This window comes from Cavia porcellus, unplaced genomic scaffold (assembly GCF_034190915.1).
Source record: "Cavia porcellus strain 051 isolate PalLab524CR breed Dunkin Hartley unplaced genomic scaffold, mCavPor4.1 scaffold_26, whole genome shotgun sequence".
NCBI classification, from domain to species: Eukaryota; Metazoa; Chordata; class Mammalia; order Rodentia; family Caviidae; genus Cavia; species Cavia porcellus.
The window spans coordinates 4575953-4603583 of NW_026947509.1; the positions used below are offsets into that span (position 1 = coordinate 4575953).

A 27631-nucleotide genomic window follows, 5' to 3' on the forward strand; every position below is an offset into this window, starting at 1 on the left:
GGAATAGCTAAATCCCAATGGGGACAGTGGATGAAAGGACAGAAGGGAACCACTCCTCCCTCCCATCCTGCCCTGGGGTCTTTGCCCCCAGCTGGCCTGTGGAGGGACTCTGAGGAGTGGGTCACATCCCAGGATCTGCACACCTGCCTGCAGGGCGATGAGTCCAGTCCAGCCCTAGACCCTGTGCAATCCCGAGCTTCAAAGACAAGAGCGGGCAGCTGCTGAGGGTAGAGAGGGCTAGGCCTGCCATCACTGGCTCTGAGGGTGTTGGGGATCAGGAGTTGGGAATTGGGAGCCGAGGAGAAGCTGTGGTGGGAAGCAGAGCCTCGGTTTCGTGGCCAGGGGGAGCTGAGACTGCAGCCCGAAAGGGGTCCTCCCTGTGTCTCCCAGGAACCTCGGAACTGCTGGACTCCATGCTTTGCTGGGAGATGAGGGCGATTCTGGAGCACTCAGCTGGCACAGTGAGCCATGTGTGTCGTGAGTGGGCTGAGGTTTGTCACCTGGCCACCCTGTTGGCATGTGGGGCCACCCCAGCCATGGTCGCCCTGTGGGCAGCCCTTTGACCACTCCATCTCTGTGCCTGAGAGCTGCTGGGGGCAACTGTGTGAGTGTGACGCACAGGGCTTCTCCATAAGGAAAATAGGGAGCCACAGTGACCTCCGTTTTGTATTCCTCAACCTAAACTTGGAACACCGTTTGCTTTTTTTTTTTTAACTTTATTGTCAAAGTATCCTGATATCAAAGCTGCTTGTAGGAATGTTACAATATTATTAAAATTTCAAGAAGGGTGGGAAAGGCTACTCTGGAAGTGCTCTTGGTCCATGGGCCTGTTTCTTTGGGGCATTTTCTGTGATATTCTTCTCATCGCATAATCGAGAGTATACAAAGCTGCTCCTTGCTTGAGACTGTGGCAAGCGCATTTCTGATCACGTGCAGTGTCCCAGCGTGCAGCTGATCCAGTCAGATGTCTGTGTTGAATGCACAGCCTGGTGGTTTTCAGTCCTGGCATAGTGTAATTGGTGTTGGGGGTCCTGCGGGTTTTTTGATTGTTGAGACAGAGCCTCTACCTAGCCCAGGCTTGCCTCAAACATGTAGGGATCCTTCTGCTGCAGCTGGCAGAGTGCTGGGATTACAAGCTGGAGTCCTGTGTCTAGGTAGCAGTTTGTAGGCTTTTAGAAAATAGAGGTTCCGCAGTTGTCGCATGGGCTGTGCCCTGGGGAGCATTGACCTTGGGGTTTGCTGGATTCTAAGGGAGGGGTCCTCGGAGGGCATTATGGGGGAGTCACATGAAAGGAGCCCGAGTTAGCGAGCAAGGCCTCCCATAGGACTAGGGGTGCAGGTCATCGCAGGACAGTGACCTAAGCCTGACCCACTAGATGTGGTCAGGGTGGGGTTGGGGGGCTCGGCTGGGGTATGGGTGGGACTCATGCTGGTCAGGAGAAGCAGCGGCTTGGAATTGGAAGTCTGATCGGCTGCTACCACGTGGCACTCCGTGACAGAGGCCACGAGGCACGGAGACCTCCCATTGGCAGGCAGGCAGGAACCCTGCAGTGTGTGAGAGCAGGGCCTGCACTCTGGGAAGGAGCAGGGAGGCAGGTAGAGGTGAAGGCCGAGCTGTGTAGGGGCCGAGTGCTTGGCTCAGAGACTGGCTGAGCTGACCAGCAGGGCCCCGCTCCTGAGGGGCAGTAGCAGTGTTTCAGAGTTCTGTGTCCTCTTCCCAATTTGGGAACTAGAGGTAGACACACTGCCACGTGAGCCCCAGTGACTCTCAGTGTCCTGCAGCAAGGAAACAGCAGCATGGCCAGCAGGCAACTCTTTATTCAATAGGACACTGGGTCAGGGTAAGGCAAAAGGCAACATTGTCACCGTGTCACCAGCTTTTCCCCAAGTCAGGCCAGGAAACCAGTCTGCTATGTCTCCACACAGTGTGGGAGAGATCCACACAGGACACGAGTGGCCTGGCCTGGCCCATGGACCAGCTGCTGGTATGTGGGCCCTGGTGGGCAGGACTAGTGCCCAAGGCTACTTGTGGCAAGGGCTAAGCACTGTATGTGCCAGGCCCAACTGACCCGGATGAGGAGGATGCGCCCAGCTGACCCGGATGAGGAGGATGCACCCTCCTGGGCCTCTGAGGCTGCAGCAAGACCAGTTTCCCGGTGCCCTCGGGACACTGCCTCTTAGGGCTGCCAGGTGGAAATGCCACCCCTGCATTTTAATAGTGACATCACCAGCCAGGCCCTTGAGGCCTGGAGACTGATATACTACACCTTCCGGCGAGTCTTTCTGGACTGTATTGCTCTGAACAGGAGAGTTGTAAAGGTAAAAAGTGTAAAGCTTCCTTCATGCTTGTGAAGGGTTAGGCAGCTCACTTGCGTTTAGTACAGTAATATGCAAACCTTCAACCCAATATGTGAAAGTTTGGGCATCTCAGAAAGATGCTTTTTGGCTGCAATCCTCAGTTTACGTAAATGTTCTCATGATTGCAAGGGCCTGATGATACACAGTGTCCAGAAACTTAGTCCCCGCCGATTTTTCTTCCCTGCAGCCTCCAGGCACGTCAGCCGTGGCTTCACAGTACCGAGAAACACAGCCACTGCGGGAGGAAGAGAGCACGGTGGTCTCAGCTGACTTTTCTGAGATGATAGGCTATTTTACACCCAGGGACAGACGATTCAGGGAGACTGACGGTTGTGTTTGAAAAGCTGGCTGGGGGCTGAGACAGGAGAACCCAAAGCATGTCTGCACCTGCTGGCTGTGCCTGGCTTGCACCAGCTCAGGGGTAACTCGAATCAGGTGGTCCCTACCAGCCCCTGGCACACCTGAAACTTTCCCTCTGATCCTTGGCAGGGCCTGGGACTTGCCCAGGCACCAGGTCTTACGCAGCGCCCCAGGGCAGAGCCCATAGCCCCTCTGGGAAACCAGCAAACCATGGGGGTGAGCTTGCAGGTTCAGGGCCGCTGGACCTCAGCATGTGTCAGCAGAAGGGAGCAAGGAGCAGGGTGGGCCAAGGTGGCCTGGACACCCCGAGAACATGGCGATGGGGCTCCACACAGCTGCCTCCACTTGCGCCGAGACTGCAGCTTGGGCACAGGGGTCACTCAGGCAGTAGGTTCAAATGCATAGTGTTCCCCCGCAGCCAGTGAGGCAGTATTTCCCACTGGACAAAGATATTCACAGGGCACAGTGGGGGTGTGGGGCTGCTGCCTACTCACTGGCTCCTCCAGAGTTCAGAGGAAGGAGGCGTGGCCAGCCCCAGCCCTGGTTTCTTGACACTGGCCTCGGGGTTGCACAGGGTTGGGACAGGTGACTGCATCTCACCCAACACAGGCCATGTCCTACATTTTCTGTGGCCTGTGCATGCAGCTGCCCCAAAGCAGGAATGCGCCCCCACCTTCCAGGACAGCACCCAATGGGGATCAGGCCAGGCACTGCTGAGTCATCACCAGGTGGCCAAATCTACTTCCTGTGGGTGGTTTCATCTTAAAGGGGGCAGAGGTAAGAAAAGCAATTTTCGCCAAATATCTTAAGTGGGCACTCAAGTGTGGTCCAGGGCCTCCTGTGCAAGCCCCTCTTCCATGTGCTGGCCATCTTGTGCTGTGCTTGGATCAGCGCTGCCAAGAACCAGGTATCTTTTTGGCCTCAAGCATCAGGAAGGAGCTGGGCCAACGGGTACTAGCATGTACAGTTAGTCACCTGAGGGCCCGTGCCCAGCAGACCATGAGGCTGGATGGCCACACCACCCAAGTCCTCTGGGTGCAGCTGCACTGAGCAGCACCAGACCCTGGCCACAGTGGGTTACAGTAGCTGACTTACAGACATGAGATCAAGCTGGATGGTCCCCGTGTCCTCAGGATCCAGCTGCTTGAATATCTCTGCAGGGAAAAGTGGGCTACACTGAGAGCATGGAGGATGGCAGGGGCCTCCGTCCCAGTGTGGTGGCTGCTGTCACTAAGGACAGCACCGCCGTCCCCTCCCCTGCTCCCCAGGGTTGTGCTGGGGGCGTGGTCTTGGGGCTCCTGGACAGTGGGCTGTGGTCAGATGACCATGTTCGGGAAAGGTAGCTGCTTCAGTGCCAGGACTCAGGGTCCTCCCCAGACTCCCCAAACACCACATACTGAACAGTGTCTCCAGCCGAACCAGGCACCGAACGAAGTTGTCGAAGTCAATGTTGAGCTCGTCGTCTGCAAACCGGGCGACGATGACTTGGTGGAGTTCACAAGGCAGTTTGAACCCTGCAGGCGGGCAAGTGACAAACTGCTGAGGGCAGGTCACCTGCACTGCCCCTGGAGGCCTCTGTCCCGGCTGTGCCCCAGTAAGACTGGTTTTGCTTCACAAAGCCAGTGCCTGCTGTGTCGGCTGTCCCCTGCCCGTGCCCTGTGCTGTGCTCAGCTTTCCCGCCTGTCCTGTGTCTCGCTGCCTTGGCTGTTTAGCTCAGAATCACCATTGAGCCACTTTATCCTGGGAGGAAGTGGTTAATGCTCACTTCCTCTTTCCCCCCACTTCTGCAGCTTCCTGAGGTGAGGTCAGAGGTCCAGCAGTGGCTGTGTGCGCAGGTGTGGGGACCGTGCCCCTAACAAGAAGGAGCCCTCTGCCAGCCTGTTGCCAGTTGCAGCTGTGGCACAGTGGTCCCAGGAGCCTGTACCCCTGAGTAAGTGAGCAAGGGCTAGTGATCCTCACAGCAGGAGGCACCACGCCTGCTCTGGGCTTCCTAGATGAAGGGCAGCCTTGAGGAAGCTGCTGGTCCCTGTCACAGCATTGCATCCCAGCTAACAGAGCAAGCAGCAGTGTCCCACTTGTCCCTGAGCACATCAGTCTCCCCTGCACTGGGCACCAAGCTGCATCCACAGCCAGATGTGCCATGGGCTTCTGCTGGGTTGGGCCGGGACGTTCTGTTTCTGCCTGGAAAGGGGTGTGGAGTGTCCACTGTGGCCCAGCTCTGCCTCCTACCCTGCTGGTGAGACTGATGTGAGATGCGTTGGGGCAGGGCCGTCACTGCCTGGTGAGGCCGGCCAGAGAGGCGACGCGGCTGGTGTTTGTCCTCGCCCAGCACTGACTAAGGAGAGCTTCAACAGGCAGGGGCACAGGGCAGAGGGACAACAGGACAGAGGGACAAGAGTTACCTGCTTCCTCCAGCGCCTTACGCATCTCATAGGAGTTCATGGTGCCAGACCTGTCTATGTCGATCTCACGGTAAATTTTCTGGAATGTGCAAGACGGTTAGAGAAATCAAGACCTGAAGCCAAACGAGCAGAAACTGGCATCAGGGGTTCCCGCGGTGCCCTGATCTGGCCTTGCCCTGTTGCCCGTTGCCTGCCTTTTGCAGCCGGTGGCAATCAGAGCCACCTCTGCCAGCTGTTTCCCAGTAGGCCCTGCTTAGGACCTCATGCAATGTTGGTGCTTGAGCCAAGAGCATGGGCTCGCACAGTCTTCTCAGGAAGCCCTTGATATGGCTCTTGGTGACACAAGTGAGGGCAGATAGGACCCTCATGTGCGGACAGTCTGTCCATCTGTCTGTCTATCCATCTTCACAACTTTTGTGTCCTCACACTCCACAGTAAATGAACCCCATCTCCTGGCAGCTGTCCCTCCCCCAGGAATGGCTACACTAAGGACCCCTCTGCAGTGTTCCCGCCCCAGGCCCTGCCCCCGCAGGTCCTACTTGATATTTCTGGATCTTCGTCCACAGGATGTAGAACTCCTTCAGCCCCAGCTTGCCGCTGCCGTCGGACTGGCTCGGTCAAGGAAAGCTCATGTGTGCATGGGGTCCCCTGTCCTGTCCCTGTCATCTGCCCAAGGCTTCCAGAAGGATGCCCCACTGCCCACCTCACACCTGTGGGAGATCTGCCGTGGGCTGGGGCACATGGCCCTTCTCCATGCTGGGTGTTGTTATCTGGGGCACTGGGAGGAGTTACTCCAGGGTATGGGGGACAGTTAGGGGGGACCTTTTACTTTTCTTTGAGATAGGATCTTAATAAATTGCTAAATTGCCCAAGGCAGGCTTGAACTTGTAGTCCTCCTGCCTTAGCCTCCCACAGTGCTGGATTACAAGTGTGTACCAACACGCCCAGCTCACATCAGAGGTCTTATGGTTTCGGAGTATTTTGTAAAATGTCACTTGAGAAACACCCCAGACTGCATGGGCTGCTAGGCATGCTGCACCGTGGTCCAGGCTGGGGATGGCCCTCAGCCCGTGGTGAGCCTGGACGCCCAGCTGTCCTGAGAGAGCTGTGTCCAGGCAGGGGCTGCACCCAGCTGTCCGGGAGCATGTGAAGGATACATCTAGCATGTCCACCATGATCTTGCAGGTCTCAATGCTGAAGCCATCTGACTTGATGTCTTGTCCTGAAAGACAGCGGGACAAGTGTTGCCCAGAGCCGCACTGCACAGCAACCTCTGCGGGAGCAGTGTCCCTGTGCCACACGAACGGCCACGGATGCAAGGCCACCACGCTGTCCATATGCAGAGGATGTGCCTTATTGGCCTGACTTCCCTGTCAGAGGAGGCACCAGAGTGAGCCAGGCCATGGGTGCCGTCAGGCATCAGGCTGGTTGGTGGAGAACGCCTGGCTTTGCCCTCTGGGCCCAACAAACCACTGTTCTAGGTCACTGCACGCTCAGGCCCTGCCCAGCAGCAGCTCTGGGATGGTGGTAGGAGGGGCCCCCAGGGAGATGGCTGTGTCCCCTGTGTTCATGGGGGTGGGGGGCACTCACGCCTCGCCAGCACTCTCCTCAGGATGGTCTGCAACTCGAAGGCTGATATCTCTGCGTCCTGAAGAAGAAGACCAGAGTGGGGCTGCTGCTCCAGCAGGGCCAGGGAGCGTGCAACCAGGCTTATGGCTCCTGGTACCACCTCTCCCGCCTGGCCGGTGACCTTGGCTGGCCGGCCCCAGCCCTCAGGAGCCACTCTACCTTGCCCACTCCTGCCAGAGCTTGTGGCTGTTTCTGTGCCCAGCACAGCCTTTCTTCCCCTGGTCCTCTCCAGTCCTCCTCTCTGCCTTGACACTCACACTCTGCCCTCTCACTCCAGGACCTGCCAGCCCTCTCTGCCCTGACTGGATCCTGCAGGCACCAGCAGCCTGCGCTGAGGCCAACACGGACTTATGTGACAGCCCCAGGGTGGAGGCCAGGGGGCTGGGGTGCATGTGACAGGTGCCCCCAGGGGCACAGGAGGAAGGCAGGCTGGGCACTGGGCTGGGGCACCTGGGGAGGCTTTGCGGGCCTAGGGGCCCAGAGGGGCGTGGTGGTCACTGAGAGCACTAAGCCCTCACATGACAGAGGAGGAGACTGGAAGGAGGAGGGCCACACGCTGGATGTGGATGGGAAGCTCCGTCCTCCTGTGTGGCCGCCGGAAGCCCCTGTGGGCCCCCAAATACCTAGAGTGAGACCTGGATCCACCCCTGCTTTGGCATGGGGCAGCCTCAGGACAGACCCTGAGCCGGAGCAGCACCCACCTCCCCTGCGAGCTGAGCAAACAGCCTCCGGAAGCCGTCATCGATGTCTTCCTCATTGGCATCTATCTGTAAGCCAGGACAGAGATGGCGGTGCTGGGGAGGGCGCGGTCCCCTGGACACCCCTGCCCCTCTCCTCAGCTCCCACTCTGAGTGTTTGGGGTCTCCATGAATGATGGGCGGAGAAGCCCCGAGAGGGCTCTAAACCCTTGAGAAGGGGCTGGGCTGTGACCCATGTGGGCACTCAGTGTCTGGCTGGAGAGGCCTTCCACACTCGGCCACCTTCCAAGGAACTGGGGACCCCAGGACACCAAGGAGTCGCATCATCCTGCGTGTCCGTGTCAAGGGTGTGACAGGACCCAGGTTGCAACAGGGTGGCACTGTGGTGCCCTGTCTCCCCGCGGTGGCCTCTGAGGAGGGAGAGGAGGGCAGGCACCTCTTCCACGTTGGCCTCGATTTCATCATCCACAGCTCTGGAAACGAGAGAAAGCTCTGTTACACACAGGGTGGCGAAAGCCCTGGCTAGGACAGGCTGCAGCCTGGACCCCAGGTGTGCCTGGAACCTCCCCGACTCAGTTTCCCATGGATGTAAGCTACGACTCCGGGGAGTCCTGGCTGCAGCCCTGAGGAACTACTTGCTGTGCTGCTTGGGGCATGGCTGTCCAGAGGCTTGACTACCTCCTTGCCCTGCTGCAGCCTGAGAGGCCAGGAGTGTCGCCTGTCACCCAGCCCTGACCCTATGTCCCACACACAGCTCCCCTCAGGAGGATCCCTGAGCTCAGAGTCCCTGTCCAGCCCTAACCTGGTCCAGCCCTGACCTGGTCCCAGGACTTGACCACTTGAAAGACAGGGCTAAGATAGGGTCACTGTCCAGAACGGGGCATTGCCCTGTATGGGGCCGAGAGCCTCTGGGGGACTGGCTGGCAGGTGGATGGGGCGCCGCACCACCTACTGGTAGTCGGCCTTCTTCTCGGAGAAGACACGGACGCAGAAGTCACCATCCTTGTGGGGCTCGAAGGTGGATGGCACGAGGATGTACTCTCCCGGGGGCAGCCGGAAGCGGTTGAGCACCTCGCGCAGGTTGATGAAGGTGTCAGAGCGCTCGCGGGCGCGTGTGGTCAGGAAGAAGTTCTTCCCCAGGTGGATGTTGGTCTGCCCAGCCAGCTAGGGGCAGGCAGAGGAAAACGGGCCAAAGTGTCATGGACGTGCCAGGTCCCTTAGATGACCGCACGCTCGCCATCTCCTGCAAGCCACTGAGGGCTGCTTCTGTGGGGCGCACCCTCCCCGGGTTCCAGCCTCCCTGCAGGCAGGGAAACTGATACTTGGGGCTGCCTGATACACTAAGGGAGCAGAGAAGTACGGGAAGGAAGCGTCCGGCAGCCCTGCCTTCCCGCAGGAGCATGAGGTAGGAGGCCGGGCACCCTGCATGCCTGCTCCAGAATCAGCACCCATGTGAGGTCGATAACCCTAACTATGGCCTCCTCCGGCCCCGTGTGACCTGACACCATGCAGCTGATGGCAGATGGAGAGGTCACACGGCCTGGGAGCCTGTAACGCCCTCTGCCACGTGCACAAGCTGGTGACAGGCCTCTGCAGCAGTGGTTGGGCACTGGAACAGCTCCGCCCACCCTGCAGTCTGGAGATGAGAGCCCCTCAGGACCATGCCTGGCCCCGGGCTGACAGCAGGGATCTGGAGCCCAGCAGCCCTAGCAGGCTTTGGGGAGACGTATCCCTTGGAGCCGTGGGCCCTCGGGTCCCCTGGTACTACAATACAGACTCCACAAGACTCCAGGGACGGGCAGTCCTGAGCCCTGGGGAGGCTGAAGCAGGCAGACGCACCTCCTCTGGAACCTGTGAAAGAAAGGGCAGGCACTCAGGTCTGGGCAGCAGTACCGGCTGCCTCTCTCTGTGCTGGCACCTCAGCTCTACAGCCCCCCAGGAGCAGAGCGCTGCCAAAAGCCCCTGCTCTGCAGGCCTCAGCCCCCGGCTGCCCCTCCCTGGGGCCCATGGCCCTGCCCACCTCGTAGATGCCGAAGCCGATGGTGTGCATATCCTGGCCCATCTTCCGCTGCCGCCGCCGATGCTTCTGGATGAGCCCTACCAGGAAGGTGCAGCCGCCCTCGCCGTCCTCCTGGTCCTCGTCCTCTTCCTCTAGCTTGATCAGGTACTGGGGGTTCATCCAGAAGGTGTCTGAGGGAGCAGAGAGGCTCCCTGAGCAGGGGAAGGGGTGGGTGCAGGGGAGGGAAGGAGGGAGGTGGCAGGCACTGGGTGCAGTGTGGCTGGGGTCCTGCTAAGTCGGGCTCAAGAGGCTGCGGCTCCCCCTAGTGGAGCCTCCTGTGAGTGGCGCTCAGCACTCAGGCCTCCCACACGCCCTTGGAGCCCTTGCTTGGTGGCCACATCCTTGAGCTGGAGGCAAGGCCAGCTGGTCCCAGGCCTCCTGCCCCATGAACCAGTGCACCTCTGTGCATCAACGACAGAGCCAGCATCCACTGCGACCTGTCACCCACATACAGCTGTGTGGCCTTGGGCATCCTGGAGCCTCCTGGACCTTGGCCCCATGTTTGGAAGATGGAGAAGGAGATGAAGAGGTTTGCTGGGAAGAGGAGGCGGTGCAGTGTGCACAGAGCTCTCAAGACACCCTGGGGCCCGGTGTGCATCCTGCAATCAGGGGTGTCACCAGGGGCTATGGAGATCCACGGAAGTGGGAGGGGAGACCTGCTCACCCCCAGCCAGTTCCTCTCACCCCAGGGTGCAGAGGCTGTGTGTGGCTCTGTTCTTGGTGCCTGGGAGCCTTGCAGGCCCTGCAGCAGTGCTGGGTGCATGAGGGAGCTCAGTACGAGGCGGGAAGGGTGAGCCTGGGCTTGGGCCCCAGACTGTCATCTCGGGAAGACGGGAGGACGCCTGCCAGGTGAGGGCTCAGGGGTTTGGGAGCGGGTCAGGTCGGACCCGGAGGAGCTCACTCGGGTAGTTCCTGCAACCGCCTGCGGTGGAGCCCCGCCGCCAGCTCCCGTCCATCTTGGTCAGCTTCCACTTCTTGTAGGTGTCGCTGGTGAGCGTGTCAGGTGTGAGGTTGCAGATCTCCAGGCGGGAATAATGCCTCAGGAAGTCGCTGAAGGACATCCTGGCAGGGAGGGAGCACGTCCGGAAGCTCAGGCCCCAGCACAGGTTCCCAACACTGACCTCCACCAGGGCCAGGCTGGTTGAGGCCTCCCAGAATCTGCAGCCCAGTTCCAGACTGGTGCTGCCCACCAGCTGGGTGGCTTCAGTGAGTCCAGGACCCCGCCTGACAGCGGCAACAACACAGCCCTGTGGAACTGCAGGGGACCCCAGAGCAGTGCAGACACACACTGAGGGTCAGGGAGCCTGCAGAAGAGCACCCCACCTCCCTGTCCTTCCTGGAGGGTCTGATTAGCACAGGCAAGAAGAATCCACCATGAGCCAGCGAGTTCCCGAGGCTGAGGATGGATTTCTGCAGGACCTTGCAGCTAATTTAAGACAACGAAACCAGGACTCTACACGTCCTCACCAGCACAGGCTCACCTTTGTGACCAACTTCCCACCACTGGGTAGGTCCGGCATGGTGGCCTTTGCCTATAAACCCAGCACTTTAGGAGGCTGAGACAGGAGGATCCCAAGTTTGAGCCCTGCCTGGGCAATTAGTGACTTAGTGAGACTGTCTCAAAATAAAGGCTGGGGATGCAGCTCAGTGCAAAGCCCCTGGGTTCAATCCCCGTACAGCACACACACACACACACACACACACACACACAGAAGCATCGGCTAGCCCTGAGGCCTCCCGACCTCTGGCTCCCTTACCAGAACTCCCCATCCTCCAGCCGCACGGTCAGCCTCTCCCTCACCTCTGGGTCCACCGTGTTCCAGTTTGGGCAGCTGCGGACACAGCAGAGGAACAGACCTTGGGAACACATGCATGATGGTGACTTCTCCCACAGCCAGAGCAAGGCGCAAGACCACCATCGCCACTGAGGACCCAGAACCTGGGCAGTGAAGCCAGGTGGGCTTGAACACAGTACTGCTCAGGAGTGTGGTCGGGACTGGGCAGAGAGGTGCCAGGAAGCCACACAGCTGGCGTGGGACAGACAACCAGCAGCTCTTTGAGGGCCCAGAAACCCACAGGAGCTTCTTCCTGATCTCTGCAGCAAGCCGGGAGGGAGTCCGGTGAGACGAGCTGGGCCTCCAGGCACCTGGCTGCCGGCTCAGGGTCACCTGTCCAGCTGGCCCTCAGCATTTCTGCCTGCAGCTCAGTGGGGTCTCCCAGGAGAGGCCCACCCAGCTCAGCACCCAGCTCAGTACCCAGCACAGCACCCAGCTCACTTGTCATTCCACTTCCCGGTCCACTCCACCTGTCCCCAGGGGTTTCGGACTTGGATCAGTTTCTGCAGGCTCCCCGCACTCTCCACCTGAGCATGGGGTGAGAGATAGGGCCCTGGTGTGGCAGGGCAGAGCCGAGGTCTACGTGGGACCTGCAGGGTTGGCTACGAGCTAGTGGGTGTGGGCCTGCATGTGGCACACAGGCCGAGGACAAATCTCAGTTAACAAAAGTGCCCTGGAGCAGGTCTGGGCTGTACGACCTCCTGCTGCTGCCCCAGCCAGGCTTGGCTTGCAATCACCACAGAGCAGCCTGCATGCCAGATTCTGCTGTTCCTCTTTCATGATGGAAAAACAGAAGCCTGCCCAGGCTATGAGTGGCAGAGGTCAAGTCACACATGCACCCCAGGGGATGCCTCGAGGCTGGGTGGGGCAGAGATGCCACGCAGGTGCACAGTGCCTGCTGCACCTACCTCCTCGGCTCCAGTGACCGAGTACGCGTGCCCCTTCACCAGCTTCTGGTAGGTGATGGCCTCAGAGTCTGCAGCACTGGTGATCTGTGAAGGTAGCCATGGTTGGCACTGCCACCCCCTGCCCTCCCTGTGTGCCTCACATCCCCAGCACTGCCAAGGTTCAGGAGCTGGCAGGCGAGGGAGGGGGCACAGATGCCACTTGCTCCCAGGCCGCAACATGTGCAGTGGCCCTGTCCGAGGAAGACCTGGTGTCCTCTGGATGAGCAGAGAGAGGCGGGTGTCGGGAAAGAAGCTTCTACCTCAGCCTAGCCTGCAGGACTCGAGGGTACCTGAGGTCCACAGACCTCTGCTGCCAAGCCAGGGCTTCTGTCTGTGTCCCCAAGGAAACTACTCTCGGGTGGGCACGGCCTGCGTCAGGAGGCTGCAGTACACAGCCCTGGCATCCCCCAGCCCAGAGAGGTGGTGGCACATGCGCTGGAGGAAATGCCCCCTCCAGTGCTTCTGAGAGCTCAGGGGGGCAAGGTGATGGTGGGCCTGGGGCTCATCTCCCCATCACTGCGCTCTGATAATCAGGCTTTGCCCAGTGACCCCTGGTTCCTGGTGAAGGGCACTGTGCTTGACCAGGCCACACCAGGCTGCAAGTTGGGTTGGGATCCCAGGCTTGCTGGTGTGCCCTGAGCACTGGAGGGCTGCAGGGGCGCCCCACTCACATCGATGGAACAGCCAAGCAGCGAGCCCTTCTCCAGCGCCTTCTGGATGATCCTGAACAGGTTGGGCGGCGGCTTCTGCAGCTCATACCACTCAGCAATGCCCCCAGTGAAGTCCTCAAAGCCCTCGGTCGTTGCGCCCCCGGACAAGGCTTCATAGCAGCCATTGATCCTGAGAGCGGGAAAGGCTGCCGTGGTGCACCCCCAGCACCCTCCAGCACCCTAGGCTGTGCATTTGTCCCCATGGTCTCTGCTCTCACTGGGAGGCAGGAGGGCACCCGCTTCCTCCAGTGACCCTGTAGCTAGGCAAAGGTGCCGGGCCTCTGGGGACCGTGTGACCTTCTAATCCTTTGGGGATTCTCCCCGTGTCCTCATGGCTGGGGGGGGGGGCAGGTCTGTTTACCAGCTGCTTGGCCTTTAGGGCTCAGGGCAGCCACCCAGCAAAGACAGGGCTGCCACTCGCCAGCACAGCATGCACCCAGCATCCCGCATATGCAAGCTGGAGGCGCAGGGTGCGCCCAGCAGGCCTTTCATTCAGTTGGGCTCCCACGCTGCTCCTGGATTTGGGGTCCCTGACACCGTGGAAGGCCCTGGGCACTGGTGGCAGGCCCCAGGTGTGGGGGGACAGGCCCAGTCTCTGGGCACAGCCTGGACATGGGCACTCACTTGGCATAGGCCTTCTCCAGCAGCGCGCTCCAGAACTCAGTGCCCTCGGCAGAGTGTAGGAACAGCAGCTCCCCGTCCTTGGTGGGCAGCCTGTCGTCCACCACCACCTCCACCCACTCGCCGTACTGCCAGAACTGCAGGTGGGACGGGGGTGGTGGCTGGGACCCGAGCCTGTCCCAGGAGACACCTGTTCCCCGCAGCAGCTCCTTACGGAGCAGGCGAGCAGAGGGCTCTGGTCCCCCAAGTCTGCACTCATGTCGGAAAAACATCACCCCATTTCCCAGCTTGAGAGGAGAACAACGCTGAAGTTTGAGCCTCAGACATGCGTGACCCCATCTTTCCACTTGGGACCCCTCCTGAGCTTCCTGCCTACCCACCCGGGAGTCCCCAGAAGGCTGTGAGTTTCCTGTGGGCTCGGTGTCCTCCCAGAGCACAGCCCATCCTGAGCCAGCAAACTCCAGGCCCGAAGAGCCAGCTGGGTACCTGGAAGCGGAAGATGCCCGCGTAGTTATCCTGGAAGCTCTGGTCCAGTGGCACAACACGTGCCAGGATCTCTTCATTCAAGGTGAGCGAGGCGATGGCGGCCAGCAGCCAGCAGTCACCTATGAACACAGGCAGGGAGCTGACCCTGGGTGCACCTCCAGAGGGTGACAGTTGTGCCCACCTTGGGGGCTGCAAGGCCAAAGATGACCGTGGGCCAGGGGATGCATTTCTGGTTGCCAGGGTGGGGAGAGACCTCGATATGGGCAGTGGTGAGGCAGGTGAGGAAGATTACCCTGGGGACAGCCAGGATGCCAGGGTCACGGGTGCCCAGCTGTGTGCCTGGTGCATGGAGCTGCACTGTCTGTAGGGCGAGGGACCCCACTCAGGATTCTGCACATGGCTGAAAAGTGGGCTGCACCAGAGGAAGGGGTTTGGGAAGAGGCTGGGAACAGGGAGGACGAGCAGGATCTTTAGAAGGGCAAGGTGGGCACCAAGCACATGGGCAAGGCCAGGGGCAATGAGAGGCGGCCAGCTGGACAGCCTGGCCTCTCTTTGGACAGCACAGAGATGTGGCAGGGACAGCACATGGGTCATGCAGGTGGCCTGATGTCAGCTCGCCCCATTGCGCTGACTCCTGTGTGTGCTACACTTTGAGGAGTATGCTGGCTCCTGAACCTTCGAGCTGGGGCTGGACACAACACCTCCCTCCCCATCCGCAAGGATCCCAAGGGCTGATGGATCCTCTGCTCTTGTAAGTGGGTGCAGTCCACCCACAGGCTCCCTGCAGGGCCATCTGCTGTCCTGCAGTGCGAGGGTCCCACTCTCAGTCTACACATTGGTAATGCTGGCCCCGGGCGACCTGTGCTCCCCACTGCCCGACTTTGGGGCCTGAGCCACACCCCAGCCATTGCTGCCAAGCGGCCAAGAGCCATTCCTGGGGGTGTGGAGAAGGGACAGGTGCCCTCTGCATGGACCACAGCAACCCGCACTTGGGGACAACTGAGCCGTGCAGTGGGCGGAAGAGGCGCTGGGAGGCAGAGGAGCCGGCTGGCAGCACCACCACAACGTGGGAGCCAGGCCCGGTGAGGCTGGCTTGCCCTGGACTTTTCAGCACTCAATCTGTGCAGGTCCTTGTGCTTGACTGCAGGGAAAGTCCTGCAAAAGCCACTGTCACCAAGCCTCCCTGGGAGCTGCCCCTGCGTGGTCTCCCTGGGCCGGCTGTCTGCTCCTCTGCCCCCATGGCTGTCCATGTGCAAGCCTTGGACAAGCACAGATCACAGCCGCTGCTGGGGGGCAATGCCACACATACGAGAAGCTTCGCCAGTTGCCGGATCTCAGAGGAGCCTTCAGGGCTGTGAGGCTGCTGTGCAAGTCAGAGCGGCTGCCACTCGAGGGGACAGACCACAGAGGAAGCTGGCAGTGACCACACTGGTCCTAACTGGGGGAGGCAGCGAGGGTCCCTGACGTGGGGCTCTTCCGTCTCTTCACACTTGGGTCCTTAGGGGACCCCTGGCCTTTGCTAAACATCCACTCTGTTGCTCAGTCACATGTGCTGGCCTGGGGACGAGCTCACCAGGGCCCAAGCTCCTGGGTGGTGCAAGCCGCCTGCCCTGCTCTGTGCTCCTGTGCTGGGTCTTCTGGCACATGGATCTCCATTAAGAACTGGGCCCAGAGGTCTCACTGAGCTTCCTGCAAGCTCTGGAGGACGACACACAGACGCAGTGGGCTGGAGAACGAGGGGCCTGAGGACCAGGATCGAGTCAGCTGCTCCTGGTCCCTGCGGATCCCCAGCCAGCCCAGCACTTATTCACCGTGTGGTCGGCAGGGGTGTCCACAGCCGTGGACTGGTCAGCCACTCTGTGACCTCAGAGGGCCTGATGCCTGTGCTGTGCATTCAGGCCCATGTCAGGACCTGTCTCCAGCAACTGTCACCTCCACGTCGTGCCGCTGCCCAGAAGTCAGGGCTCCCAGCTGGTCCTCTTTTGAGTCTCAAGAGGAAATTTCCCGACACCCATGGGGCCTGGGTCTCTGCTCGTGTTGCTTCTAGAGATCACGGCTTTCTTCATCACTTGCTAACCTGTTTCCTAGAACAGCTCCTGGGTGACCAAACGGCGGCTCTGATTAAGTGACCCATATGGGTCCCCACTGTGCAGCAGCAGGGGCTCCTTCATGTGTGGGGAGACCATATGAGCCACGTCTGCGAAATGCTGGGAAGTCAACAAAGACCCTTTTATGTTTTATTCAGCCTTCTTATGCGTCTCATGAGTGACCTTTACCATTTCCTCTCCGGGATGAAGAGGCGGAAGCTAGAGAGTCTCTAGAGTGCACGTCGCAGGTCCCACACATAGGAGCCCTGCTTGCAGGCTGGGGCTTCACTTAGGAGCAGCGCCTCGCTGTCTCTGGTTGAGAGGACCTGGTTCCTCCATTCAAAGGGAGAGGCAGGAGCCAGACGCAGCTGCATCTCCCATTCGGGAGAGAGGAGCGAGGACCTGGCGGCTTCCTCCGGGTCCTGGGTTTCCTTCTTTGTGGTCCTGGGGATAGAACTGCCTAACCACCAGCCCATTTTATACATTTCTTATCTTGAGACAGGGTCTCTCCAAGTTGGTAAGGTGTCCAAGCTTGGCTTTACCTGTGGTCCTCCTGCCTCAGCCTCCCTTAGTGCTGGATTACAGGTGTGCGCCTCGGGGCCCAGTCCCCATGCAGTGCGGTTCACCCAGATAGCATGCTGAGGATGCATGGCCCATACAGCAGCAGTGAGGTGCCACGCAGATGGGAGGAAACAGGTCACGCAGTCTGCAGCTGAAGCTCCAAGCCCAGGCTCTTCACCTCCAGCCTGCAGTCGGAATGGGAGCCACGGCGTCTGCCTGAGGGACGCCCACCCTTCTGAGGGGGCACTGAGCACCTGTTCTACTAGAGACTCTGCAGCTCCGGCTCCAGGGTGCACGTGTGCTTCCCACGCATTATCAAGCGGTTGTATTTCTCCGTCACGAGCAGGCTCGGGCAGAGATCCTGTCACCCCATCCACAGTAGAGCAGACAGGATTCGGGGGCCTGGCTAGCGAGGGCCTCTGCCGTGCGTTGAAAGCTCTCTGTCTCCCACACGCTCTGCTTTCCAGACGGTGCCAGTGAAACTCACCCGTGCAAGGCGTTCAGCCAGGGAGGCCCAGCCTTGGCTCTGCCCACCCCAGCTTACTGCCTCTCCTGAGGTGACTCCTGGGCACCCTCTCTGCTACTCCTGATGACTGCGGAAGGCCCTGTGCTGCCATCCAAGTGGCCCTCAGAGAAAGGCAGCAACTGCACCTCCCCAACTCTGTGAAGCACTCTGGGTCCTCCAGCTTCAGAGGCGACATCCTCTTCTGGACGTGGCCACCTGGCTGGGTCCGAGTCAGTTTCGGGTTTTGGCCTCAGGAGTCTCAACACACTTGGCTTCCAGCAGCAGCTTGCTCATCCAGTGCTGCCCCTCAGGCTCTGTTCTACTGCACGGGAAAAGCTGCTGGGCAGGAGGGCCCTGGCTCTGCCTTGGTCCTGATGGCCATCATCTTCTGACCCTGTCACCTCCGTCTCTAAGTGGGTGCTGGGCCAGCCATGCCATCCCTTGGCCTGTCAGCATCCAAGCTGTGGCATCTCCTGACTGCCTGGGAGCTGGCTCAAGGCCGAGGAGTGGGTGCTGCAGGCCAGGGAGGGCTGTGTCTTCCAGCTCAAAGCTGTGACACCACGGGAAGGAAAGGTGCCCTCCAGGTGGCACTGCATGTGACCTGCCCCGGATCTGGACCTTTGAGAAAGCACTGGATGGTCAGGGAACTCTGGAGAGGCAGTGAGTGCCCGGGGCCTGTCCTGAGGCCTCTGATCCTGAGCCCTCTGGCTGGCCACTCTTGGTCAGTGCAAACGCTGGACTACTCAGTGAGGAGATGCTGCAGGGACCGCGAGGTCTTTCAGGGCTCCTGGGCATCAGCCCCAAATTCAGGGCATGCCTGTTTCTCCAGGCTGGCTCCCTGCCTCCTCCTGTGCTTTCCTTTAGAACCAGCTGCTTCTCCACAGGACACATTGCTCCCCTAATGACATGACCTCCTCTCCAACACTCAGAAGCCTGGCCTTTGTCCTCCTGCCCCATGCCTCGGGCCTGCACAGGGACAGGGGTCATGGCTCTGTGCCCAGACAGCACCCTCCACACCCCCGAGGAGGGGTGGCTGCTGCTCCTTCACTCGGCTCAGCCTGGACCCCTGCCCTCCACCCTGGTGCTCACTGCCCGCGGGATGGGCTGCAGTCCCTTGCCTTCCTGCTATGCACCTTTAGGTCCCCCTGCCCTGGTGTTTTAGCGTCACCCACCCCAGGATGCCAGCCATAGCTGCAGGTGCCCATGGGAGGTGCCTAGGATTGAAGCCCAGCAGGCTTCTGGGGGAAGATGGGTGAGCAGGCAGCACCAGGGTCCACAACTCTCCCCCAGGAGGTGGCCCAAGGTCCTAAGCCGCGCCTGCCCTCCGGGGTCCCCTGGCCTGCACTGAGACTTCCTGCTTCTGGTGGGCCATGCTGGGGAGCAGCTCCCTGCAGGCTGGGCCTGCCTGCTCCTCCCACGGCCCTCAAAGCCAGACTCCTGTCCTCCCCCAGCCCTGTGGCTGCTGTTTCCTGGCTGGACCTGGGACCTCCCTTCCTGCCTTTTGTCTCAGGCCACTCTGGCTCTGTCACACTCAGGGGTTGGGGGGCTGCCACTGAGTGCAGAGCAGGTGGTCCCTCTGGGACTACACCGGCCTCAGTGGGGAGGGCGTTGTGTCTGCTCCTCAACCTTTGCAGGCATCCCCTCACTGTGAGGTGCAGGACACCATGCCAGGCTGGGCCTTAGGGTACCAGAAACAGACCTGGAGCTAGAGGGGTCCTAGGGAGGCCAGCAGGGATGAGAGGTGTGTGGTTGGGGCCTGGGTCGGGGTGTGCCCTATGGCAGTGGTTGGCAAACTTGGATGTATTTCTTGGTCTCTGGGACCCCTGCTCCTCAGTTCTGGCAGTTGGTCACCCCATATCTTAAGGATCCTGTGAAAACTTCAGCCCTGTGGGGCGTGGTTGTCAAGAGGTCGCCCTCCCACCCATGCAACAGAGGTGTGTGAAGCAGGTGTAGATGCTTGGTCCCCCAATGAAAGAACTCCCTGTCCCCAGCCAGGCCAGCCTTCAGGCGACCCTTGGTGCCCACAAGGACCCTAGCAGCACGGCACTGGGGGCCAGCCCTCCCCGGTGATGGGCACACCCAGTGCGGCTCATGAATGGCTCCTTCAGGTCCAAGCCCGGGCTGAGACTGGAAGCTCATCTGAGCTGCAGTAAATTTCCAGGGCCGCAGGAACCGCTGCGTCCCAGGGCAGGGCTAGAGGCTCCTCCTGGGCTCTGAGGTCACAATCATTGCTTCCCTTTCGCTTTGCCCCTTGCCTGGCTCCTCCCTCACGCAGGACACAGGCAAGGCACACAGACCCCTGAGTCTGCTGACCCCCCTGGTCCCCACAATGCAACTGGCCTAGGCCCCACTGTCGCCAGGAAACACACGGTCCTTCACTTCTGAGAGTCAGCAAATGGGGCTGTGCAGAACGGACCCACCACAGCCAGGCAGACCACGCTTTAGGGTGCAGGGGAAGGGGACAGACAGTCACAGAGCCGCAGGCTGCCAGCTCGGGAAAGCGTCTCAGAGCTGGGGGTAAGGGTGTGGCCCAGGACCAGACAGGGCCGAAAAGGCAGACCTGACCCCTCACCTGGGGCTTCAAAGAAGGTGCAGGGGACAGGAGTCCCGGGGCAGGGGCAGGGAGCGCCCACCTGTGTGCTGGGAGCTGCGCCAGGCTTCGCCCAGGGCAGCAGCTGGAGGACAGCAAACAGTGACTCATGCGGAGCCTTGGGCGGAGCTGGGGAGAGGTTTGGTATTCCAAAGCCTTCACTGTCTCCAGGGGACTAGCCATAAGCAGTCTTCCCTTCCTCAGACCACATGTCTTATTTTTGAGAAGCCACTGCGCAAATTCCAGGAGTGCCGTTGGGCAAAACCTGTTGGCCTCCCGGGAACTGCCAGGGTCAGTGACGGCAAGGACAGACCCTGAGCAGCCTGTCACGCCCAGGCGCCCAGGGAGACACCACAGGACAGGAGGCGACCCTGGGGCAGCAGAGGGAGGGAAGTGGGACTTACAGGCCTGCCCCTTCGCTCCCCAGCCCTGAAGCTGTCACTTCTTGTCTGGTGCAGGTGAGGCTGACAGTGAAGTCCCCGAACGGGATTCCCTAAGGCTGTGTTTTCTTTCAAGGCCAAGTCCGGCTTCTGCCCCTCACTCTCCTCCACCCCCATTTCTAAAGAGCAACCCCTCCGCCTGAAGTAAGCTACAGCCTTCCTTTGTTCTGACGCAGAGCACTTTGGCTCGAGTTGGGCTGGGTTGATGTGCATCTAAAATCCTGGAAATAAATCCTCTTTTTTAACCACAAATCTCTCTGATCTCTCAGATTCTGCAACAGAACTGGAAAAGCTCTGGACTCTAACCCGGATGGAGTGCACAGGCCTGTAATCTCAGCATTGAGGGAAACTGAGGCAGGAAGAGGGCAAATTGGAGTCCCACCTGGGTAACTTAGGGAGACCCTGTTTCAAAGTAAAAAAATAAAGGGCTGGGACCCATCGTGATGCCAAGTTCCTGGGTCCACCAGTGCCCACTGCTGGATCAGCGACCTCAGCAAGGCTGTGGCTCTGCAGGGCTAGGGAGTGAAGAGGCTGGGGTGGGGACTCTGCCCTGCTTCCACCCCACGACCACCCAAGCTGACACTGAGCCTCTCAAAGGATAGACAGGGCTTCCCCAAGCACCCTCCAGACCCTAATCCTCCCACCTAGGCTTGGGTGCAGGGGCGCACTGACCTCTGGGGACCACAGCCTGAGAAACCCAGCACACATCCAGCATGGATGTCTGAGGAGCACAGGTATGGGCCGTGGGGTATGTGTGGCATTCACTGCTGTGAGGCGAGAGGCCTTGAGTTTGTCCCTGCCTCACAGCTGGAGATTTGCCAGCTACTGGCTCTGGGTCACTGTGGAGGTGGGGACAGGAAACCTGGCCCTCAGGGTTGGAGAACACGGTGAGCATGGGTAAGCTGCTTTGACCAGGCCTCAGAGCAGCAGCTTGTAGCTGTGGCCTGCGAGGGGAGAGGTGGGAGTGTAGCCAGGAAACCCTCAAGGTCCGGTGCACAGCCTAAAGCGGTCACTCCATGATTACAGCGCCTCCCGAGGCCCCACCTGCTCCCAGGCTCACTGTGCTGTGTCCTCTCCTCACACAACAAGTCCTGCTCTGCACTTTGTTGGAGCAACTCTGCAAACGGGGTCTGGCTCCTGGGGGCACTGGACTGAGGCTCCGGGCAGGGATGAGGGTGTGTGGGTCACCATGGCCCTGCAAAACTACACAGGGCCCTGGATGTCACTGAGAATGGGCCGCTGGCAGAGTTGATACCTGGAAAAGGGTGTGCCTTGGACCCTGCTTTCAGCTCCCTCCTCCAGCCTCCGTTTCTGTCTGCATGGTGGAAAGCATCTGCTTCCCACCCAGGACGATCACGTGGACCCATGGAGAAGATGCCCAGGGCCGGATGCTGTCACCTAGGCCAGCATGCTGCCTGCACCCTTTCCACACACAAGAGGACTGACAGCCAATGCACTGGGCTGCAGTGGCACAGAGCAGGGACGGAGCAGCGACGCTCAAGGACGGCGGCACCTCGGGTCCCTGTGCCCTGTCCCATCTCCAGTTTAAGACATGCTGAGCCCTCAGGTCCGGCTACTCGTGAGCCCATGGTGACAGTCACCACCCCTCTACCTGGCACCCAGACGCAGGGCTGAACAAGAGCTTCACAAACACGCCTGCTCGCTGCCTGGAGCTTCCAGAAGGAAGATGGAGAGAACACAATGACCGGGACACACTCACAGCCGTAGAAGCCCAGTGACTGGAAACTGAGAAGGTTCACGCTCCACTGTGTTTCCCTCTGGGCGCCCACAGAGGGCAGCCTCTCTCAGGACCGCAGCCTGCACTGGGTTCTCTCCCAGGAGGGCAGGCTGCACTGGGTCCTCAGAGGACCCTATGGAATTCTGGGCTTTTTAGCAACTCTTGCTGCTGGGATCCACCTGTTTGACCTTGCTGGATTTGGAAGCAGGTATTTGGGCCGGAAATGCTGTCGAGCCACTGCTGTGTTGGTTACTGGGTTCTCCCACACTCCCAGGACTTCTGACTACCTTCTCCAGCCAACTGGTGTTCCCTGTGCACCCACCTTCGGCACGAAGTCCTCTAATTCCTGTGAGGGTCACAGGGAGACCGGAGATTGTTCTTTCCAGATAAGAATTATCTCTGGCATCTCAGGAATCTGCAGTCTCAAGCCAGTTTGGCCCGGTCCTGGTCTCCCTCCAAGGCTGTGCCTGTCCTAGTGAGCCTTGGTTCACACCAAATGTACGGTGCACCCCCTAGTCTTCGGCTATGGGGGGACCTCAGTGTCCTGTTCTATGAAACTGGAATCACAGGGCTTGAGAGGCCGCAGGCACAGCTTAGAGTGTGGAAGGTGTGAGGACATTGCTGGCCTTAGCGGCATTGGAACCTGGCCTGCTGGGCCAGGAATGGAGGTGAGCTCTAGCCAGTCAGTCCTGGTGCTGGTGGGCTTGCTTGTAGAACTGGTTGAGGATAGGGCAGGAGATGGATTTGGTTACAGGAGCAAATAATCTCCTCCCTTAACCACAGGCCTTCATTTATTAGGGTGAGAAATGGCGAGTGTGAATTCTGAGAGCTTAAATGGAACAGCCCAAGCCAGGTGCCCAGGGGGCTTTGGGAAAACAGGAGGACCCCAGCTCCTGGTCTCCTGAGCAAACATCCGAAGCGCTGGGAACTGCTTGGTGTGGCCAGCATGTAGCCCCTCCAAGTTCCTTCGCTTATCCGAAGCCAACTGTGGCCTCTGTGAGCACCAGACTGCTGTGTGGCAGCCCGTGCGAGGCTGGGCCTGGCCCCTAGTTTCCTGTCCTCACCAGCTCCTGGGTCGTTCTCCTACACAATCTCCACCCTGCCCTGGGCCCCACACAGCCCCCACTCCTGCCCTAGGGCTCTACGGCCTCCATCTGGCTTGAAGGACAGGGCCACACCCCTCCTCGTCCCTCATCCCTTCTGCCCAGCCCCGCAGCAGTCCGGCCGCACTGCACTCACCCAGGGCTCCCTGGCAGATGTCTGTGCGCGTGGCTCCTCCGATGATGAACTGGGGATCCACGCAGATCTCCTGCAGGGAGACACATGGAGAGGTCAGCCACGGCCAGGGCCTCTGTCCCCTCCCTGCCTGGGAAGGTCTGTGTTTGAGCAGGAGTCTGGGCCTGGGGCTTTGGAACCTCTGCCTTGTGGGCTGGACCAGGCCCCTCTGGCTCACAGCCCCCACCTGGAGCCTAGGGCCATATGTGCTCCTGGGTGGCACGGCAGTGGGCAGTGCAGCCTGTGGCCAGGCCCCAGCGCCCCTGCTCCTGCAGGCAGTGGGTTGTGTGTGGGGAGCCCACAGTCCTCTGCACACCTCACCACACCTCACGGTTCCACCCCTTCCTCCCAAAGCCTCCTGCATCTCCAGCTGTCTTGGTGCTCCAGGCTCATTTACTTTTTGAAACAGGTTTCACTATACTACCAAGGCTAGTTTTTTTTGTTTTTGAGACTGAGTCTCACTATGCAGTTCAGGCTGGCCTTAAACTCAGCAATCCTCCTGCCTCAGCCTCCCAAATGCTGGGATGACAGGCATATACCACCACATCTCACCCAAGGATGATTCTGAAGTCCTGGGTTTAAGTGACCTTCCTGCCTCAGCCTTCTGAGTAGAGAGTAGAGAGCAGCCAGCGGCACCACACCCAGCTGTGCTTCCTGGTTCCGAAGGGCTCCACCCCAAACCACGAAGGAAGTCAGGCCCAAATCTGGGCTTCTTGTGGTGGGGTGACCTTGCTTTGCAGCACCCCATGTTTGCATGGAAGCCTCTAGCAGGCTCCTTTCTGCCTGGACTTGGTTGGTTCTGGCATCCTGGCTCAGATATGGAGATGCTTCCAGAAGGCCAAGCTGGAGGCATGTCCGGCCTGTGTGGGACAGGGAGGATGAGGAGAGAGCTCTTCTGCTGCAGAGGCAGATAAAGCCGTGCTGCCCAGGCTGCCAGCCAAGCGCTGACAGCAGACGGACAGATGGACAAGGCTGGTGCCGAGGCCTCTGCTGCACAGAACCCTACTGGTGACCACGTTCTGGGCACTCGTCCAGGAGGGTTTTTTCATTAAGTTCCAAAAACTTCCTCACATCACTGGCAGCCCCTCCCGAGGGTCAAAGTTCAGCCCAAAGATGCTCCAGAGAAGAGCAGACAGATGCTCAGTGGACAGGGGAGCAGGATCCGTGCATGGAGCTGTGACAGGGTGACACAGCCTCCCCAAGCCTCGGGCTCCCCCTCCACATCCTGTGAATGGTGATGACAAATGTCCCCACCACAGAGGGTCGTCATGAGGGTCACAAGTTGGCAGTTAGCTATGGTCAGAAGAGGAAGACAGAGTGGCGGCTGAGTCCAGTTACCTAAAGAGACTCGGACCACAAACCCCAGGGAAGCAGGCCAGTGCCCCTCTCATGACCCCCACTACGGCAGCCGGGAGCGCCAGGAGGGTCAGGCCACGACCCTGTGGCCTCCGCTGCCTCCCAGTGCCCAGCTCTGGCCGGGACCTCCCCAGGGCTGTGGCTGCTTCCGCTTTGTCCCTTTCCTGCCTGACTCACTCCCTGGCTGGTGCTGGGGAGGCCCTCTGGGGACTCCGGGAGGCAGCGCTAACCACTCCCCTGCCCAGCTCACCACACCCGCCAGCCCGGTGCTCACTTCCTCCAAGAGGGAGGACCCTGCTTTGGGCTGTTCCAGCCTGCATCTTCATCCTGCCTCTCTGGGACTCAGCAGCCAACTCTTCTGGTCGCTTGGCTGGGGGAAGCTTCTCCAACCACTCTGTCCCTGCCTCTGTCTGTCTGTCTCTCTGTCTCCATCTCTGCCTCTGTGTCTCTCTGTCCCATCTCTGTCTCTCTCTCTCCCCTTTTGTTCCTGTCTCTTTCTGTCCCTCCGCCTCTGTCTGTCTCTGTCTCTCTGCCTCCCTGGCACCCCTCTAGCATCAGTGGACCACATCCTTCCTCTGCATCTCGCTAACTCTGCAGCCCACAGTGGCCTGGCTTCTGTCCCACCTTCCAGCGGAGCTCGCCCTGTCACTGTTGATGTGACTGTGACAGTAACTGCTGGACGTCCCAATGCAGTGGGGGTGGGGGGTGGGGGGCCTGCTCCCTGCCTGACCCCAACAGTGTCCGGAGGTCTGGTGGGCAGGAAGGGCAGCTGGCCTGGCAGGCCATCTGGCTCCCTGCAGTCTCACCTCCCAGGCCTCAGGCTCCTGCAGCCGGATGGGATCTAATAGTGCCTCTCTCTTTTGGCCATAACCGGTGCCCCCAAGTGGCTCCAGCGCTGCATCCCCACTCCCTGAAGTGTACAGTGTCTCTCTGCCTCCTGAGCCTCTTCAGGGAGTGCCGTCCTGTGCCCGCACGTGGTGGGTGTTCAGGAAACGCCCCCAATGAAGGAGCTCGGGAAAGGCACTGCAGCAACTAACTCAACGCAATCTCCTCCCAGGCACATCCACTGGTTCTACAAACACCAACCACCCTTTAGGTGGCCAGATGTCCCCCAAGCACCCAGCACAGCTCCTGGCATGCAGCAGGCACTTGGTAAAAGGAATAAAGTTGTGCACACAGCGAAGGGCCAGTGGTGGACACTCAGGCTGATGATCACGGAAGAGCAGCCTCAGGGCCCTGCCTGTCCCTTGTGAAGATTCTGTGCCAGACAGCAGGGCCCAGTGATAGTCAGGGATGGGGTGAGGGGGAAGCAAAGGCCTCTTGAGGGTGGGGACCAGTGACAAAGTCCCAAAGAATGCAGTGAGCCAGCCCCAGGACAACCGGAATGTGCTCCGGAGGTGTGAGGCCCAGGCAGGCAGGACCAGGATGGAGCACAGAGGGGGAGGGGACATCTGAGACCACCCCTGCTTCCAGGAGAAGACATGGAGCTTACAAGTGACTTCTCCATAGTCCTAGTCTGTTAGACTGAGAGCCCAGGCTGTGGGGCAGTGCCCACCTTTAGTCCCAGCTACTGGGAGGCGAAGGCAGGTGGATTGAGGGGTTGCAGTCAGGCTGGGAGCCAGACCATCTCACAACAAAAGAAGAAGGCCCAGGCACCAGAGTCCTGGTCTGGGGTGTGTCCTACAGCTCTTGCTACCCGAGGGCTGGATTTAGGGTGCAGTGGGCCTGGGAGGGCAGAAGGCTTGCTCTCCTAGTGAACCCGGGAGGTGCAGCTGGGGAAACCAGACAGGGATCCTGGGAGAGGAAAGGGCAGCAAACTGGGCAGCAGAGCTGCCCAGGGCTGGAGGGGAGGATCCACTGCTCCTAGCTCTCAGGCCCTTGCTGGGCTCTGCAGGTAAACAACTAGTCAGCTCCTTGCTTAGCAGCAGTCGAAGCTATGGCCACCGCCTGCCGGCAGAGCTGAGCGACCAGCCTGGGACTCCCGGGGTCCCTTTCCTCCCTCTTCACGACTGGAGCCCTGAAAGTCTCCCTAGGGCGCGGTTCCGGTGCTCCCTCTGCCTCCCCACCCAGCAGGCCCGCGCCCCGCCCGCACCTACCGGGGGCCGCTTCCACTCCACGCCGCGCGTCTTGCTGGAGCGTGGCCCCAGCTCCGCAAAGCCTAGCGCAGCGGGTACGGCGGGGAAGGTCGGGTCCTGGAAGAGCGAGCCTTCTGCCAAACACGCATCCCGCAGCGCCGCGAAATCCTGGCCCAGGTACTGCACGGCGCGCTCGTGGGAACCCAGCCCCGCCGCCGCTGCGCGCTCCCGCGCCAGCCGCTCCGCCACGCCCGCCATCGGCCCGGGGACTCGCGTGAACACGACGCAGACTGGGACACCGACCGACCCAGCGCGGGCTACGGGAGCACTCCGTGGGGCCTGCGCGGGTGCGGATGCAGCCAGGCCCTGCCCAGCTCTCGCGGGTGTGGACTCGGCCGGGCAATGCTGCCCCCGGCGGACGGCTGGGGGAGCGATCCGCCTGCAACGTCCGTCGGCGGGAGGGGCGCGAGGGCGGGCCGGAGCCTGTGAGTCAGCGGCTGGGGTGCGATCCGCGGACCGGGGGCGGGGGCTGCAAGCGGAGACAGCGGTGCGCGTGTGCGGGGTGCAGATGAAGCCCCCTCCCCCCCGGTATACAGCGCACTCTTCACTTTGTTACCCCCGACTTAGTCCCCCGCGCAGGGACACATTGACACTGCCTCGCGGGTGTGTTTGACTCAGAATCACCGGGAGGGCGCAGTGACCCGGAGGGCGCGGGGCGGGCTTGTGGGTGCGGCTGCATCCTGCATCTGACTGCGGCGCACACCGGGACAGAGCGCGGATGGGGTGAGCCCTTCCTGTGTCCTCCGTGGTCCAGGCAGAGGCGAGCCGCAGTGGAAAGCCAGGCATTGTTTAGAGCTGTTTAGAGCAGCTGTGTAGTCAACTGCGGGCACCCCCACCCC

General features: G+C 60.4%; 1 protein-coding gene across 1 annotated transcript; it reads right to left on the reverse strand.

Moving 5' to 3' along the window:
* Positions 1-1800: 1800 nt before the first annotated feature.
* On the reverse strand, positions 1801-27145 carry Capn2 (calpain 2). Its single transcript, XM_003474315.5, has 21 exons — positions 26754-27145; positions 23266-23335; positions 14106-14224; positions 13623-13756; positions 12960-13128; positions 12250-12333; positions 11783-11868; positions 11264-11338; positions 10408-10568; positions 9468-9637; positions 9287-9298; positions 8400-8611; positions 7884-7920; positions 7451-7516; positions 6711-6768; positions 6278-6342; positions 5660-5728; positions 5121-5199; positions 4116-4232; positions 3814-3872; positions 1801-2593 (listed from the first exon to the last, which is right to left on the reverse strand). Exons 1-21 carry the CDS (start codon positions 26988-26990, stop codon positions 2570-2572), a joined length of 2103 nt encoding a protein of 700 aa, XP_003474363.2. The 5' UTR covers positions 26991-27145; the 3' UTR covers positions 1801-2569.
* Positions 27146-27631: the final 486 nt, after the last annotated feature.